Genomic DNA, 13,938 nt, shown 5'->3' on the forward strand with positions numbered 1-13,938 from the left:
AATTGAATCATTTTTTGTGTGATTCTTTGGTTGAGTTTTCATAGGAAAGAGGAAGCACTAGTGCTGCACTCTGGAGCAGCTTAGGTTTGATTTCTATCCTTCTTTCGTTATGGGCAATGCGGGAGACGACTTAATAGATATTGATTTGAATCTTGGACCCTTTAGTCCTTTATCACTTGATTTTCACCCGGATTTAGGGCCTTTATTGGCTGAATTAGGAAACATGGAAGAAGTATGAGACAACTCGAAGCAATAGCAATCAGGTCTAGACATCGTTAGAGGTGGAGATAGAGAAGATCCCACCTGTGAATAGGAATATTCTGGTGGAGATGCTTGTTAGTTCTAGCACATCTGCTGAACCACAGTTTGGGGAGCATGGTGTAGCTACAGAAGGTAGAACTGTTGAGCCGAATTGAACCTATCTGACCCGACCAAGAACCCCATGGAGACTCCGATGCGATCTTGGACATGGCATGGAGCAAGTCATTGATTTAGCTCAGGTAACACTCTACTGGCTTCTCCTGAATACGCTCGTACTGTTTTGGAGATCAGATAGCTGCACTTTTCGATTTGAGGCCCTGAAAGGTTCCATCATTGGAATAAATCACTCTACTATAGGGTAGTAGACGGAAACCAGTATCGAGAAAGCAATAAAACACTCCTAACGGCTCTTCAACCAATGTCGCTGCCTCTACAATCCAGTTTTTAAATCCAGTTAGAGAGAAGTAGTTGATTTTCAGTAGGGGAAGGTGAGGGCGGTGGTCGCCAGCAAAGGAAGAGGGTGGGCGGTTTTTAGGGTATAGGTAGAAGATGGGTAAAGGGAGAATTTCTTCATCCACCTAAGGGTTAGGTATGAAAGTTTTTAAAAAGGATATTGATGTCATTTGACTCTAATGAGAGTAATATGAATATTTCACACATGAGTTAATAGAATCTTGATGATAATATTAGGATTTAGGAGTGTACAATTTGTAATTTTGAGAGTGTGCAATTTGTAATTTAGGGCACAAAAACATGCAGTCTAGAGTTTTAAGCTCCGCAACAACATACCTATAATTTACTTAAAAATAAGAAAAAGAAAAGGTGCAGCCCGACTAGATGGTTTTTTCTTCTCTAGATAACCAGCTTCTTTTCTGAATGCCACAAGGACCATAATTTAATTCTGGTCTTGTGGGCCTGAAAGTCCAATTGTTATTCTATTTCCGAAGTATTGGGCCTTTGATTCCATAGCGAAAGGAGACTAAATTTAGCCCAGCAAATCCTGGCGCACCCACGCCTACAGTGAACCAGCGAAAGGCCTGGGTTGGGTTTTTTTATGTGAACGATGGAGGTCAGGCCAGTTGGGCCTACAATGAGAGTCTGAACTAGCCCTGGCTCTAAGCCCATCTGATCTAGAGAGCGGTTTTAGGTACGACAGTTGAATAATGCCACCACAATTTAATTTTGGGCCCAATAAAGCCATCAATGGACTGTAATTCCTGCTTAGCCCAAGGGTTGGCCCAATGTAATTCACATTTTTGGTGTGCAATTCTTTTTTCTCTTTTTCTTTTTCTCCGGTAGAAGTTCAATATGAACGTATAAAATATTTTGCCTTCAGTTAGATAAAACCATTTAAGACAAGATACCCATTACAATCGTATTACTAATGTCATATAATTTGGTGATTAAAATTACAAACACAACCAACGCAAAGATGTTCTAGTGGTTGAAACCAACACCTCTTAGTGAAGAGGTTGTGGGTTCAAAGGCATATTAATATCTCCATCCCTTGGGCGTCGAATCATGCATTTTAGTTGAGATCGAAATTTTGATGCGACAACCCATGATATTTCGCTTAACAATTCAACACATTAATGACATCGAACCCAAACAAAATCATAATTTTAGTAAATTATTACCTTCAAAAGACAAACAGAAGAGTACTGTGATCATATGATCATATGGCAACCTGTAAAAGCAAGATGAAGGACCATCGTATTGTCATTAGTTCAGATTCTCTCTCTATTTCTCTGTGTATTATGTTTCTCCATTGTCACATTTTGGTTAGGAATCAAGAAGGTACATTAAGTCCCATCTCAATCCTTGATTGGCAGAAGAACCGCAACAAGATAAGATTCTGATGTGCTGTAATCCAAAACATAATAAAGCTTAGCAGGCCCACTGGTTTGTGATTTTCATATTTTTGATGATTGATGTACAATTTACGTGTGGGATTGTTAATTTGTTTGTTTGAAAGCCATCGCAGTAGGTTTTCTTTTCTCAGGTTCAAATCAGCAGGAAAACCAAGAAAGGTGGGGTTTTAGATTCTCAAATTAACAATCATTATCAAAGGTAACCTGAATCCATGATTTTCCCAAAATGGTAACTGTAATTATCAAGTTTTCATTTAATGGTGCTTCTCATACTGTTTTTGCAACTGGGTACGTAATTAAATACCCTAAAAATCTTGACTTGTTTTATTCAACTTTTTTGATGTAATGTCTTGTTGTTAATTTATCAAATGACTTTTTTTTGTTGGGTATCATCAGCTCTGATATCTTATTGTCGACTGTCTCTTTTGAAATTAGGGTTTCTTATAAGACATCATACATAAGGTCTTCTAGATTTATGATTTGATGAAGAGCAAGATCATCAACAGTCTTGGTATCAAGGTGGTCTTTCTTTCAAACAATGTCCTCTCAGACAAGACTATTTAGTCAAAATTGTCGGAAATGTTTAATTTGGACGGATTCAATTCGATTTGAAACAATTCAAATGAAAAGCTATATAATAAGATAATAAACAAGAGAGAAGGGTTATTGAAGTCACATAATCAATATTAATTTAAGAATACCTGAAAATTTCAGAAAAGAGCAACCAACCTAAAAATAGCCCATTTCCCTGAACAAGTTTCATAATGTATGAATTTTTTAGTTTTTTCTTTTTGAAAATGAAGAGAAAACATCTATTAATAATAATCATAGGAGTTACATATTGTTCCTGATCCAGCAGATAGGCCATTAGTAGTGATAGTTGCTTGATTTGCAGCACTAATTAGGTTATTAAGGAGTGTGGGATTCTTAAAGTTGTAAAAAGGTGCTTTAGGAATACAAGTCTTTATATTAGTCAAAATTGGAGCAATATCCAAAAGCCAAGTCTTATTTGGTCTCGGAAGGAAGTGTCGTTGTTCATCTTCATTACACCAAACTTCATTAAGCTTTGTGTTGGTTGCATTCATGTGCACCAGTCCTTCACTAAGAGCCGTCAAGACTGCTTCCAGTTTGCTCCCTTTGTTCATATGCCTTGCCTTAAGGTAGTGAAGGACACCATCTCCTACTATTCCCACACTCTATCTTGTACATCTTAGAAATTCGTTGTATATCCCTGCATACAACAGAACGGAAGAGTGAAAATTATTTATTTTTGGTAAATTGTATGACAACAATAGTTTTCAATGTAGTGCTAAGGGATATTGGTGGCAAAAGACATATATTTGTGGTCCACACTGTTAGGTGTGATATTGAACTTGTAGAGATATTATGCATAACCTCATGACTATTGGGTTTTTGTTTGTTCCATATTACAAAGTTTCGCTAGCTCATTCCAAATGAAAAAGCAAGTTATCACAAAGACGAGTCAAATCTTTGTCTAGATGTGGGTCCATTAGGTATGACTTGAAGAATTGCAAAAGGGCGTTGTATGAGATATGATAAGTTCTCAGTCTTAATGGTCCCGCCACCCATATTCCTTTGGTCCATTTGTAGGATAAAAGAACATGCCAGATAATCTATTTCTTTATTTCTGCACAGTTCACAAAGATTGTACATCTCGTCCATTGAGATAATGTAGATCTAACTAGTACCTTGCATGCAAGAGACGTCAAAAGAAATATTTAAATTTTGGGTGTAGGGTTAATTTCCCCACCACAGGGAGAATTCATTGAGATATGGGGGAGTTGGTTCTTCAATAATGCTTTTCCTGCCAACTTAGCAAAAAAATCACTATCATTAGAGATACTAGATTTGAGACATTAAAGGTTGAGAGATAATGCTACAGAGACATCCACCTTTCTTCGGACCATTCCCTCTAAATAAGTGATAATGCTACAAAGACTTTTCCATGGCCAGTATTCATCTTTTTTCCTTACCTTAGAATTAAAGATGCTAGAATTTGGGAAGTAATTTTCCTTTAGAACCTTAGCCTGAAGAGAGTGGGGTTCATTAATCAGTTTCCACCCTTGTTTTAGTAATAGTGCTGAATTAATAAATTACATTATCTTAAAACCTAATCCTCCTAACTGTTTGGGCTTATAGCAGTCATCCCAAGAAATAAGAGTTAATTGTTTATTTTTTGAAGGATTTCCCAGCTAAATTTTTTGACAAATTGAATCAATCTGTTTGCAAATAACATTGGGTAAATGAAAACATTGCATGTGATAGAGAGATAAAGGTTGTAGGAATGATTTGATTAGTACCTCTCTCCCTGCAAAAGATAAGTAAGAGGCCTTCCAAGTGGCAAAGCGGGCAGGAACCTTTTTTAAAAGGAAGTTCAAGTTTTTTGAGTTGAATTTTCTTGGAAGTAAATTAGTACCCAAGTAGAGAGAATCTTTTTTTATTTCAGTGATACCGATGATCGATAGGATCTGGGTTCTAACAACATAGAGAACATTTCGACTAAAGAAAGCTTAATTCTTATCAAAATTGTTTTCTTGCCCTATTAAGTCCGAGAAAAACTCCAAACATAGCCTTAGTAGAGATGATATCTTCTTGTTCTGCTAGGCAAAACAAGAAGATGTCATAAAAAAAAGAAGAGAGAGAGAGATTTCACGGCCCAACTTTGTAATTAATAGCAAAGAAGAGATTAGAGGATATGAATTTTTCAGTTGAAAACTTTACATTGTGTCCAACTCCATTTCATTTCAATACTATAAGAACATGTGATGAAAAAAAAATATTACTCTTTCATTTGAATACAAAATAAAACCAAAATTTTCTGATTGTGGCTGCTGGGATTCGAGCCCAGGTCTCCACGGCCACAACGTGGAATTCTCACCACTAAACTACAGCCACATGTATGTCTTTACTTTTGAAATCAGTAATTATACTTGAAAAAATTCCATATCTCCTCTCTTTCATTGCCTTCACAACCAAATAGATGTTTCACATTCAAAGTAACATGAGATTTAATCATTAAATATGATATGATCAATAAAAGAAGTCCATGGAAGATACTAAACGATTTATAAGAAATTACTATAATCATATGAGATATTAAATCATTAAATCCATCTTTTTCTTTTAGTTTCTTAAGAATCAAATAAAGCCCTTCTTTTGCTTTGGTTGACAAAACTTATCTAGGTAACCAATTAAGGGACTAATGATATAGTTACTCTTCTCCCCCCCCCCCCCCCACTTTTTTTGACCATTTTTTTCCCCGCTTTTAACAAAAAAGAAATCCATTCACTAAAATGGTCGAATTATATGTCTTTGACCTGCAGTCAATATTACTAAAGAGAAACAATGATTGGAATTCGACCAAATAGTCCTATCTATAATAAGGGAATCTTCATGTACAAGGTATTTGTAATATGAATTGCAGCCCTTAAAATATATAAAAATAGACATTCATCAAAATATAAAAGGAGATACTTATTAAAAAGACAAAATATATTATGCGAGAAGGGTATAAAGAAATCCATACAAGACACATCCTTATAAATCATAACTTATTTATAAGTAATTTTTTAAAATGGGTACATTGAGAATGATTTCCTCCCATATATTTTCGATCATTTATATCACAAATTTACATGCTAGAATTGTAATTCTTAAAATGAACAAGTTCTAAAATATACCTACTTATCACAAAACAAACTCAACGATATGAAGAAGGTTATCGATGATGATATTTCTATCAATGCCAAACAAGAATACACCTCTAGGCGCTAGTACTTACTTCTTGAATGCCATAAAGTATTTTACTCACTTTAATTTAATGATTTAGGAAATGATAATCATCTCAAACTTGAAAACAAGTTCTTTCAAAGATGATGACAATAATCATTTACTCAAGTACTTATTTTCATATTTTTTCATTTTCAGTGACTTTATTTCGAAGGATTCCAATTGAACCTCCTCCTCCCCTCCTACATGTTTGTATTTTTTACACCCAAAAATGTAATTTCATATACGTATACGTAGGGTTAAATGATTCTAGGAAATCTTAACCCAAAAAAATTAAACAAAAAGTGAAATGGAATCTAATTATTCCTGGATTTGGATATCTGAAGTCTAGGATCCAAATTCAAAGCAAATCTCCATTAGTAACTAGATGTGACTTTGGCTAGTGGACATACTAATCAGATCCGTCCCTACAGTTATCTAGTGGAATGAAACAATTAATGCCTAGGCCATATGTGTTACGTGACCATTTGATTTCTACCAAAAAAAAAAAAAAAAAAAGAAAAAAAGTGTGACCATTTGATTCATAAATGGCCCAGTTCTGGTATGAAATTAAAGAGCATTTAAAATAATATCTCATCATCAGTTTTCTACATTATAAGATAGAAATACACAAAAATATTAATATCTTGGATCTTTTCTGTGATCTCATGCAACTGACACCCAAGAAAAATTATTATTTCTAAGTCCAAACCCTAATTTTGCAGCTTCAAATCCGAAAAATTAGATAATAAAATTGCAAAAAAGGATAGAAGATGAAGAGAAGAAAATGACTAGAATTTAAAGAAGAAAAAAAATAAAAATAAATAAAGGGTAAAATTTGCTCAAAGCCTGAGTGACAGGTCTAACTGGTTGAACTCTTCTTGATGCTGAACGTTCTTTGGCCTGTAACTCATCTCTCTGCCGTATCTTCCCGTGTGCTGTTGATGCTCATAGCTGATGAATGGCGGTGGAACACGACGGTGGGTAGAAGTACCGCCTATATCGAGGCTTGGACGGTGGCTGAAACCTGCATGAGGTTGTAAGGCAGCACTCATCTCTCGGCTTCTTTTGGCCAAGCTGCGTTCAAGCTTGTGAGCATTCTGATGACCACCTAAAGCTTGGGAGCTGTAGAATTTCCTCTGGCAGAAGTTGCAGGAGAAGACACGTGGCTCTGTGGGGCATAGAGGTGACGAAGAAGACGATGATGAAGAGTTCTCCAGGGCAAGGTCCAGGTTCAGGTCTCTCTTAGCTAAGTTGAGGTTGAGAGCTGTGTTTGGCTCCAGCTCCATAGCTATGGGTAGAGAGAGAGAGAGAGAGAGAGAGAGAAAGAGAAGAATAGAAAACACACGTAGAGTGAAATAGGTATATGAATCCAGATAAAGAAACTCACAGAGAGAGAGAGAGAGAGAGAGAGAGAGAGAGAGAGAGAGAGAGAGAGAGAGAGAGAGAGAGAGAATCAATGAGGGAAGGGAAAAGTGAGGAGAAAGAAGAAGAGATGGGCCAGGAAGGATGACAGATGAGGGTTATAGTGTTGCATTATATGAGATGCAACAGTCTACTGTTCCTGCAACCACAAGAGGAAAGAAGAGAGTGACAAAGGGAAATGGCTTTTAGAGAGAGATAGATGAGAGAGAGAGAAAGACAAAGACCTGCAAAAATCAAAGGGGAATCGAACTGTTGTCGCCTACTTAGTGGTACCATTTGAGCCCATTGTCGGCCCATGAAAAAAAAAATTATATATTTCCAGTAAACTCAGCCTTCATTTTACCACTCCAACTCCAAAACCCCAATGAATCATATATTAATTTATTTCTATTGTCCAAATTAGTTAGTTTCTTCTCTTAATCTTGAATCTTCATCCATGAAGAAAATAATTGAACAGACTTCCATCCTTTTTCATCTCCTTTTATATGTACTCAGTCAGTTTGGTATAAGTATAACCTAACCCACCCAGTTTGAGTTCTGCCCAACTCACGGGTGGGTAAGGAACTGTTAGCTGATCTAGATCTCACTTGGGATCTGAAACTCTGAACCCAACCCAACCCAACCCAACTGATTGCCATTTCTAGACTAGCTTGGATGTTCTGACATGTTTTTGTTGATAACACAGTTGTTACACAGAGTGATGAATCAGTCTAGTCTTTTTCCAAAGAACGCTTCTGACAAACAAAATTGATCAAAGTTGTCAGATGAGTACCTACCTAGCTTGTGCTTCCATTCAATTTACATGGTTTTCTGCAGATTTCACACGGCCAAAATAAATTTCCTAATTTAGTAAATCTCCTTCTGTCATACATATCAGTCTTGCAGTATATATTAGGTTATCATGGCGCCCATGTATTTTGATATTTGCTGGTCAAGTCCATGCTTATCCTGCGTATCATATCCAACATATCATTCACTGCCCATTACTTGGGTAGCTTTTAAAACCTTGTGGGTAATCTCTTTACCCAAAAAAAAAAAAAAAAAAAAAAAAAAAAAAATCCTTGTGGGTAACTGTGATTGGAAACAGATACTATTATTATTGTTATTTTTCTCCCTTTTCTCTTTGAAAAACTATCAGGTTATTTTTGAACCCATGGTGAATTAAAGGAAACTCTCCTCTATTTTTATAGAAATAATCCAAAGCGAAGATTGCACTTGTGTAGCTTTCTCTTTGTGTGTGTTTGTTGTGGGTAGGAAGGGGAAGAGAAGTATTTTGAGTATATAAGGAATTCACAATGACAAGTACAATCATTTATAACCATGGGTCTCTCTTCTTCAATTACCTTCATAGATGGTGACCGCAACTATTTGCTTCAAACCTCTTAAAAGATGAATTAATATAGATATGTACTTGACAGACAATCAGATTGCACAGAAACCAAATATGTTCCATCCTTGTCTCATGAAGTGAATAAAGTAAATGGTGCTCTCCGGGGCATTTGAGATGATATGCTCTACATCCTTTTTTCTAATCACCCACAGCAGAATCTGCAATGAGGACCACCTGATCCCATGGTTCAATGTTTCTCTTGTTCATCAATCATCAAGCCCTAAAGGTATACTAAAACAGAAGGGATATCTAACGTATGTGCGCATTTCCCTTTCAGAAGCAATCAAAAGTAGGATCAGATGATAAGATACCATGAGTTGTCCACTCATTGGACCGTCTTTATCCAGAGTTCCATAAAACCCTAGGTCAAGGAATCAGAGGGAAGGTTCTATGGATCAAAAGGTCAAGATTATAACCTTGTGGGACCATAACCCATGACCCTTCTTTGCCAGTTACACCGAATGCACCGAATGCTAATTATTAAAATTTAATTACCAGAGCAGCTTGTGCAGAAACAAGAAGAGAGGAATATGCTTCTCATTGTGACCACAAGAAGAATAAAAGAAAGCAAGAAAGAATAAGGAGACTATGAGAGAAACAAAAGTTTATTCTCAATAATATTAGAAGATTTATATCTGAGATCTGAATCTTACAGGTCGGCTATTATTACGCCGAGGCCTGTCTTGCTCTTCAGTGACAAGAAAGAAGGTGAAGCAACATTAATTCTTCTCAAGAACTTATTATAACCAAACACTCAGGTGTATGTCTCTTCAACCCCACAAACAGTTAACAACATGATTGGCTTTCTTTATTCGTTTCTTGAGAGATTCAGTTATTCTAACAAAGCCTGTTTCAAATCCCAATCATGAAAATAATATAAATTCTTCTCGATAATCATACAGAAACCGTAACACTTAATTGGTTGTTCCCTTGTAGTTAGAAAGACCCACAAAGACTAAACCAACAAGCTCTTGTCATGGGTGATCTCTACATTAAACCTCTAAAACAGAAGATGCTCTTGCCATGGGTGATCTCTACATTAAACCTCTAAAACAGAAGATACTCCCCCAAACCCACTTCGATTTCAACAATGAACATGGAAAACCACTTATTAAATTCAAGTTAGAGAAGCCGTAAGACCAACAAGCTCATATTTCATCTAGTCTTTCTTGATCCAGTTCATATCCAATCAGGAAATAGAAACCCAACTTTCAAATCTAGTTTAAAAAGAGAAGAAAATAAAGAAATAAAACTAGAGAGGAGAGAACTCACATGGAAAGTGCAGATCTAGTTGGAAGGAGTTGAAAGAGGTTCAGGTTTTGCCATATCTGAGGAAATTGGAGCTAAAAAATTTCTGAAGACAAAAGAGATGGAACAAAATTGGAGAGGTGCAGTGGACATGTGTTGTGGTTTTTCTGATTTATAAACTGAGTGGAGGGATCATGGGGACCGAGTAGTTGAGTTCAGAAATGACTCAGTGGGGGGTCTTCTTTTTCTAACCCACGTGGATAAAGTATTTCAGTACTGTTCTTTGGTCATCAAGGCAATATATGGTGTGAACCTTCCTGGTTCTATGTATCAATGTTATCCATTCGTTCAAGTTCAGTCTTACTGTACGTAGCTTAAGTTCCATTTTTAACTGTATCTATTTATTAAATCTTTTCTTAAGGTGTGTTATGGATATAAACACGTCAGCTACTCCAGTTGGAACTTAACCTGGTGCCTTCCCTTCATTGATCTGTGAGTATTTTGGTTTGGGTTGGTAAGATCTTAATTAGTTGGTTGTATATGATTGGTGGGTGCAGGTTTTAATAATAAGTTCTATGAGAGTTAGGGTTTCTTGGGAGGACGGTTTGAAACCTACTTATTGTGGAAATTTTTGACTGCAGTAATCATGCATGCACTGGTTTATGATTTAAGCGAATTCAAGAAATGGAGGGTTTTCATGTCTTGAACTCTATTGCTTGCATGCATTAGTGTTTTAACCATGAACCCTGGGATATGGACTGAAAAGTTAAACTTGGGAATGAACACACACAGCAATCAACACTTAAGAGAGAGAGAGAGAGAGACGTTGGCCACATATTGATCAATCCTTTTTTCTGTCCTGAAAGCAAAGGTCATTAAGAGATTCTCGAACCTAATCAGTGAATTTGTCACCAATTCATGTGGTGGGCACCAGATGAAACCGACTATAGAGCTTAATGATTCATATTGAGTCAAATTATGCATTTTCTAAGGTTCTGATTGGCTAGTTTAGGTAAAACTTTGTTCAGTTGAGTTAAGTTATCAACAAGACTCCAAATTAAAGTGTTTCTTCAGTCGTGTCTTATGTAAGTTGAGCTATTCCTTGTCAGTTGATACAAACGAGAGAGAGAGAGAGAGAGAGGAATACAACTCTATATAAGTTGATAGATTGAAAAAGACTAGCAGCTACATAAATCCATCAACTACATATTTCTTGTCGATTGATTACTGGTCAGGAGAGATGAAGTGAAGCAACAAGCATGGACATTGATGTATTACCCTATCTGATACCCAGAAACTTCTCTAACCCTTAATTGACAGTTTCTTTGTTTATACAAACAGATTTACAGTGGCAATTAATTACTCACATCTGAATGGCAAAAATTTTACATTTATAAATTGATTTATCAGAACAAAAACAAACCACGTCTTGGTAAGTAGGCCATTCATGTGGAACAATTTAAACATGTTTGGTATGCATTCTCATCTAGTTTAGTAAGTAATTGAATACTAAACGTATCCTTGACATCAAAGAAAAATAGACGTATTAACTTGTAAACATCATTTAACTCCGCAACAGGTATTGTCATTGAGTAATCAACGTCATGAAGAAAAATCCATAATCTTACACCACAACCTTAGAAGCATTGTGGGGGTTCATTAAATTCAATCAAGTAATTAATTAAATTTCTAATTTAAGTAGTTGGTGGAAGTAGACTAGTCGAAGAGAAAGAATACAAAACCTTAAAAGCTTGTAAAGTCTATTTCCAAACTGTCCTTGACTAACTTTGTTACCTTGTAAGATGGAACATAATATGCCCTTATTCATAATACTGCAATGACTCTTAATCGAAAATCACTCTCTCTCTCTCCACACTGTGGTGGTCCCTTTAGATTCCTTTTCAAACAAGTTGTAGTATTGATGTATAATTTCCTTGTAAGATGAAACATGTTATGCTTTTGATTTTCAATGGCATTTTAACTATTATCTAACATCTCTCTCCCATTTGTGTGGTGGAGCCATGCTTTCCTTTTCAAACCTGACGTAAATTAATTTGACATCTTATTCACTAAGCTGCATAAAAAATAAAAAATAAAAAGAGGGATCATTGTCTAAAAAGAACTCTTTGAATGATTTTGATATTCAAAGAGAAATTTGTAAATCCTAGGATATATGAAGGTGGTCTTTCTTCCCAACGAAACTAAGGGTCATGAGATGAGGAGAAAATAAATGGGTGGGAGAACCATATATGCGTGGCAAAGAAATGAAAGGTGATATATAGGTGGCAGACAAGACAGCAACACAAGTTGACCTATGAGGATGACATGTCAGATATTGAAAGCTGAGTTGTTTCCACTTACTTTTGGAGTTACAGTTTCTTTTCTGTTCCATCTTATTCCTACGTAAGCATTATCTTCCTCATGGCATACCCTTCTTCGTACAATTTACTAGCCTATTTGGTTTTCTAGTTGGAAATAAAGTTAAGTAAAAGACCAATGTCTTATAGTATGAGGTCAAGAGTTCAAATCTATTCGAGGGTTGCTCAGTTGGTAAAAGACTAATGTCTCATAATATGAAGTAAAGAGATCAAATCTACACAAGGTCATGAGCAAAGTCTCATCTTATATGTAAAAGTTATCCTTTTGAGGATGTAGTGAAGGTACGTATAAGCTGATTTAGGAGAACCTCTGTTAAGAAAAGAAGAAGAAAACATGAGTAATTTAAAAAAATTAATAATGAATTATTGAAATGTTGAGAAGAATGAGAAAGATGTAAATTTTTATTAGGAGTAGAAATGATGTAAGGTGCATGTTACGACATCTTTTGGTCATAGTGAATGGATTAGAAATTCATTTGTCAACATTAGAAGGGAACGTCTATATCAAAATTATATATGGTATAATGGTTTGATGAGTCGATGATTGAATAATGGCTTGGGGGTTTTGAGGGTGGTTGCCCCTTTCTGAGATTTGGTTTTTTTTCAAATCAGAGTCAGATGATTCTGAAACTTAACAACCCTTCTATCTTCTACCCAAAAAAAAAAAAATGTCCTTACTCTATGAGGAAAAATTTTCGCTATAAATGATATGACCCAGTGAAATTCTCATCCACAGTGAAGAGAGAGAAACTAGTAATTCATGCATTGTAATGAATGGAAGAGAGAATGTAAAATATTTGGTGCATTCCACAATAGATGAAGAAATAATTATCATGCAATACATATGGTGGAGCATCATTTTAGGAGCTCGTCCAAGTGTCAGAACCCTATGGGCCACAGGTGTACCTTAAATGGGCCACAGTATGGGCTTGGTTTTCACCTGAACGTGTGCTTAATTGGGCTGGGGCTTGTTCTTTTTATAGTGAGCTTGCCTTGTTTTAACTTCGCTTTCCTTTTCATACAAGCATGATCATACATACGCACATCATTTTATTACCGAAAAAAAGCAAACGCATGAAAATTCAGCTTTGAGGGAACTTGCTTAAATAGAAACATAGATGGAAGGAGAGCAAATACAGATCAAGTTCTAACTTCTAAGGGAACACAAATCATTAGAGTATATATACTTAAGAGAGAAGAAATAGGATTAGATGGCAATCTGGCTTGGAATTTTTCAGCCACATATGCCTTATCACAACTTCTCTTTCAAATCCTTGCGTGGGATCTTACTAATTGATGCTTTGGAATTATATATAAAAAAGGAAAAAGATACAAGTTTACTCAATCTTATGGTGAGCCACAATTGTGGGTCTTAAGGGTTTTATCTAAAGTTGAACCATGTCGATGATTTGGGTTATGATTGGGCTAGGCCACCTTCTTTTCAATATGGGCTTCTTTTTTTTGAATTTTTTTACTTGTGGTCTTCTTACTAGACCATAAACTAGTGTTGGGTCCTCTTACTGTAATATATTACGTATGGGTCCCAAGCAGACTAACACTGTTAGCCGCCCTTAAG

The 13,938-nt window shown here is 35.9% G+C and overlaps 1 protein-coding gene and 1 non-coding gene across 2 annotated transcripts; both read right to left on the reverse strand.

Annotated features, from left to right (window-relative positions):
• Nucleotides 1–4,976: 4,976 nt before the first annotated feature.
• Nucleotides 4,977–5,048, reverse strand: TRNAH-GUG (transfer RNA histidin (anticodon GUG)). Its single transcript has one exon. It is a non-coding gene; the product is annotated as a tRNA-His (tRNA).
• Nucleotides 5,049–6,477: 1,429 nt separating this feature from the next.
• Nucleotides 6,478–10,113, reverse strand: ZFP2 (zinc finger protein 2). Its single transcript, XM_089163252.1, has 2 exons — nt 10,009–10,113; nt 6,478–7,485 (listed from the first exon to the last, which is right to left on the reverse strand). The coding sequence occupies exon 2, from the start codon at nt 7,208–7,210 to the stop codon at nt 6,764–6,766; it is 447 nt and encodes a 148-aa protein (XP_089019378.1). The 5' UTR covers nt 7,211–7,485; nt 10,009–10,113; the 3' UTR covers nt 6,478–6,763.
• Between the last annotated feature and the right edge of the window lie 3,825 nt (nt 10,114–13,938).

Source organism: Hakea prostrata, chromosome 7, assembly GCF_041222555.1.
Source record: "Hakea prostrata isolate BN-2017 chromosome 7, UWA_Hpros_2, whole genome shotgun sequence".
Taxonomy (NCBI): Eukaryota; Viridiplantae; Streptophyta; class Magnoliopsida; order Proteales; family Proteaceae; genus Hakea; species Hakea prostrata.

What these genes read in the sequence shown, in the direction of transcription:
- ZFP2 (XM_089163252.1), bottom strand. Translation starts at nt 7,210, where the DNA reads ATGGAGCTGGAGCCAAACACAGCTCTCAACCTCAACTTAGCTAAGAGA.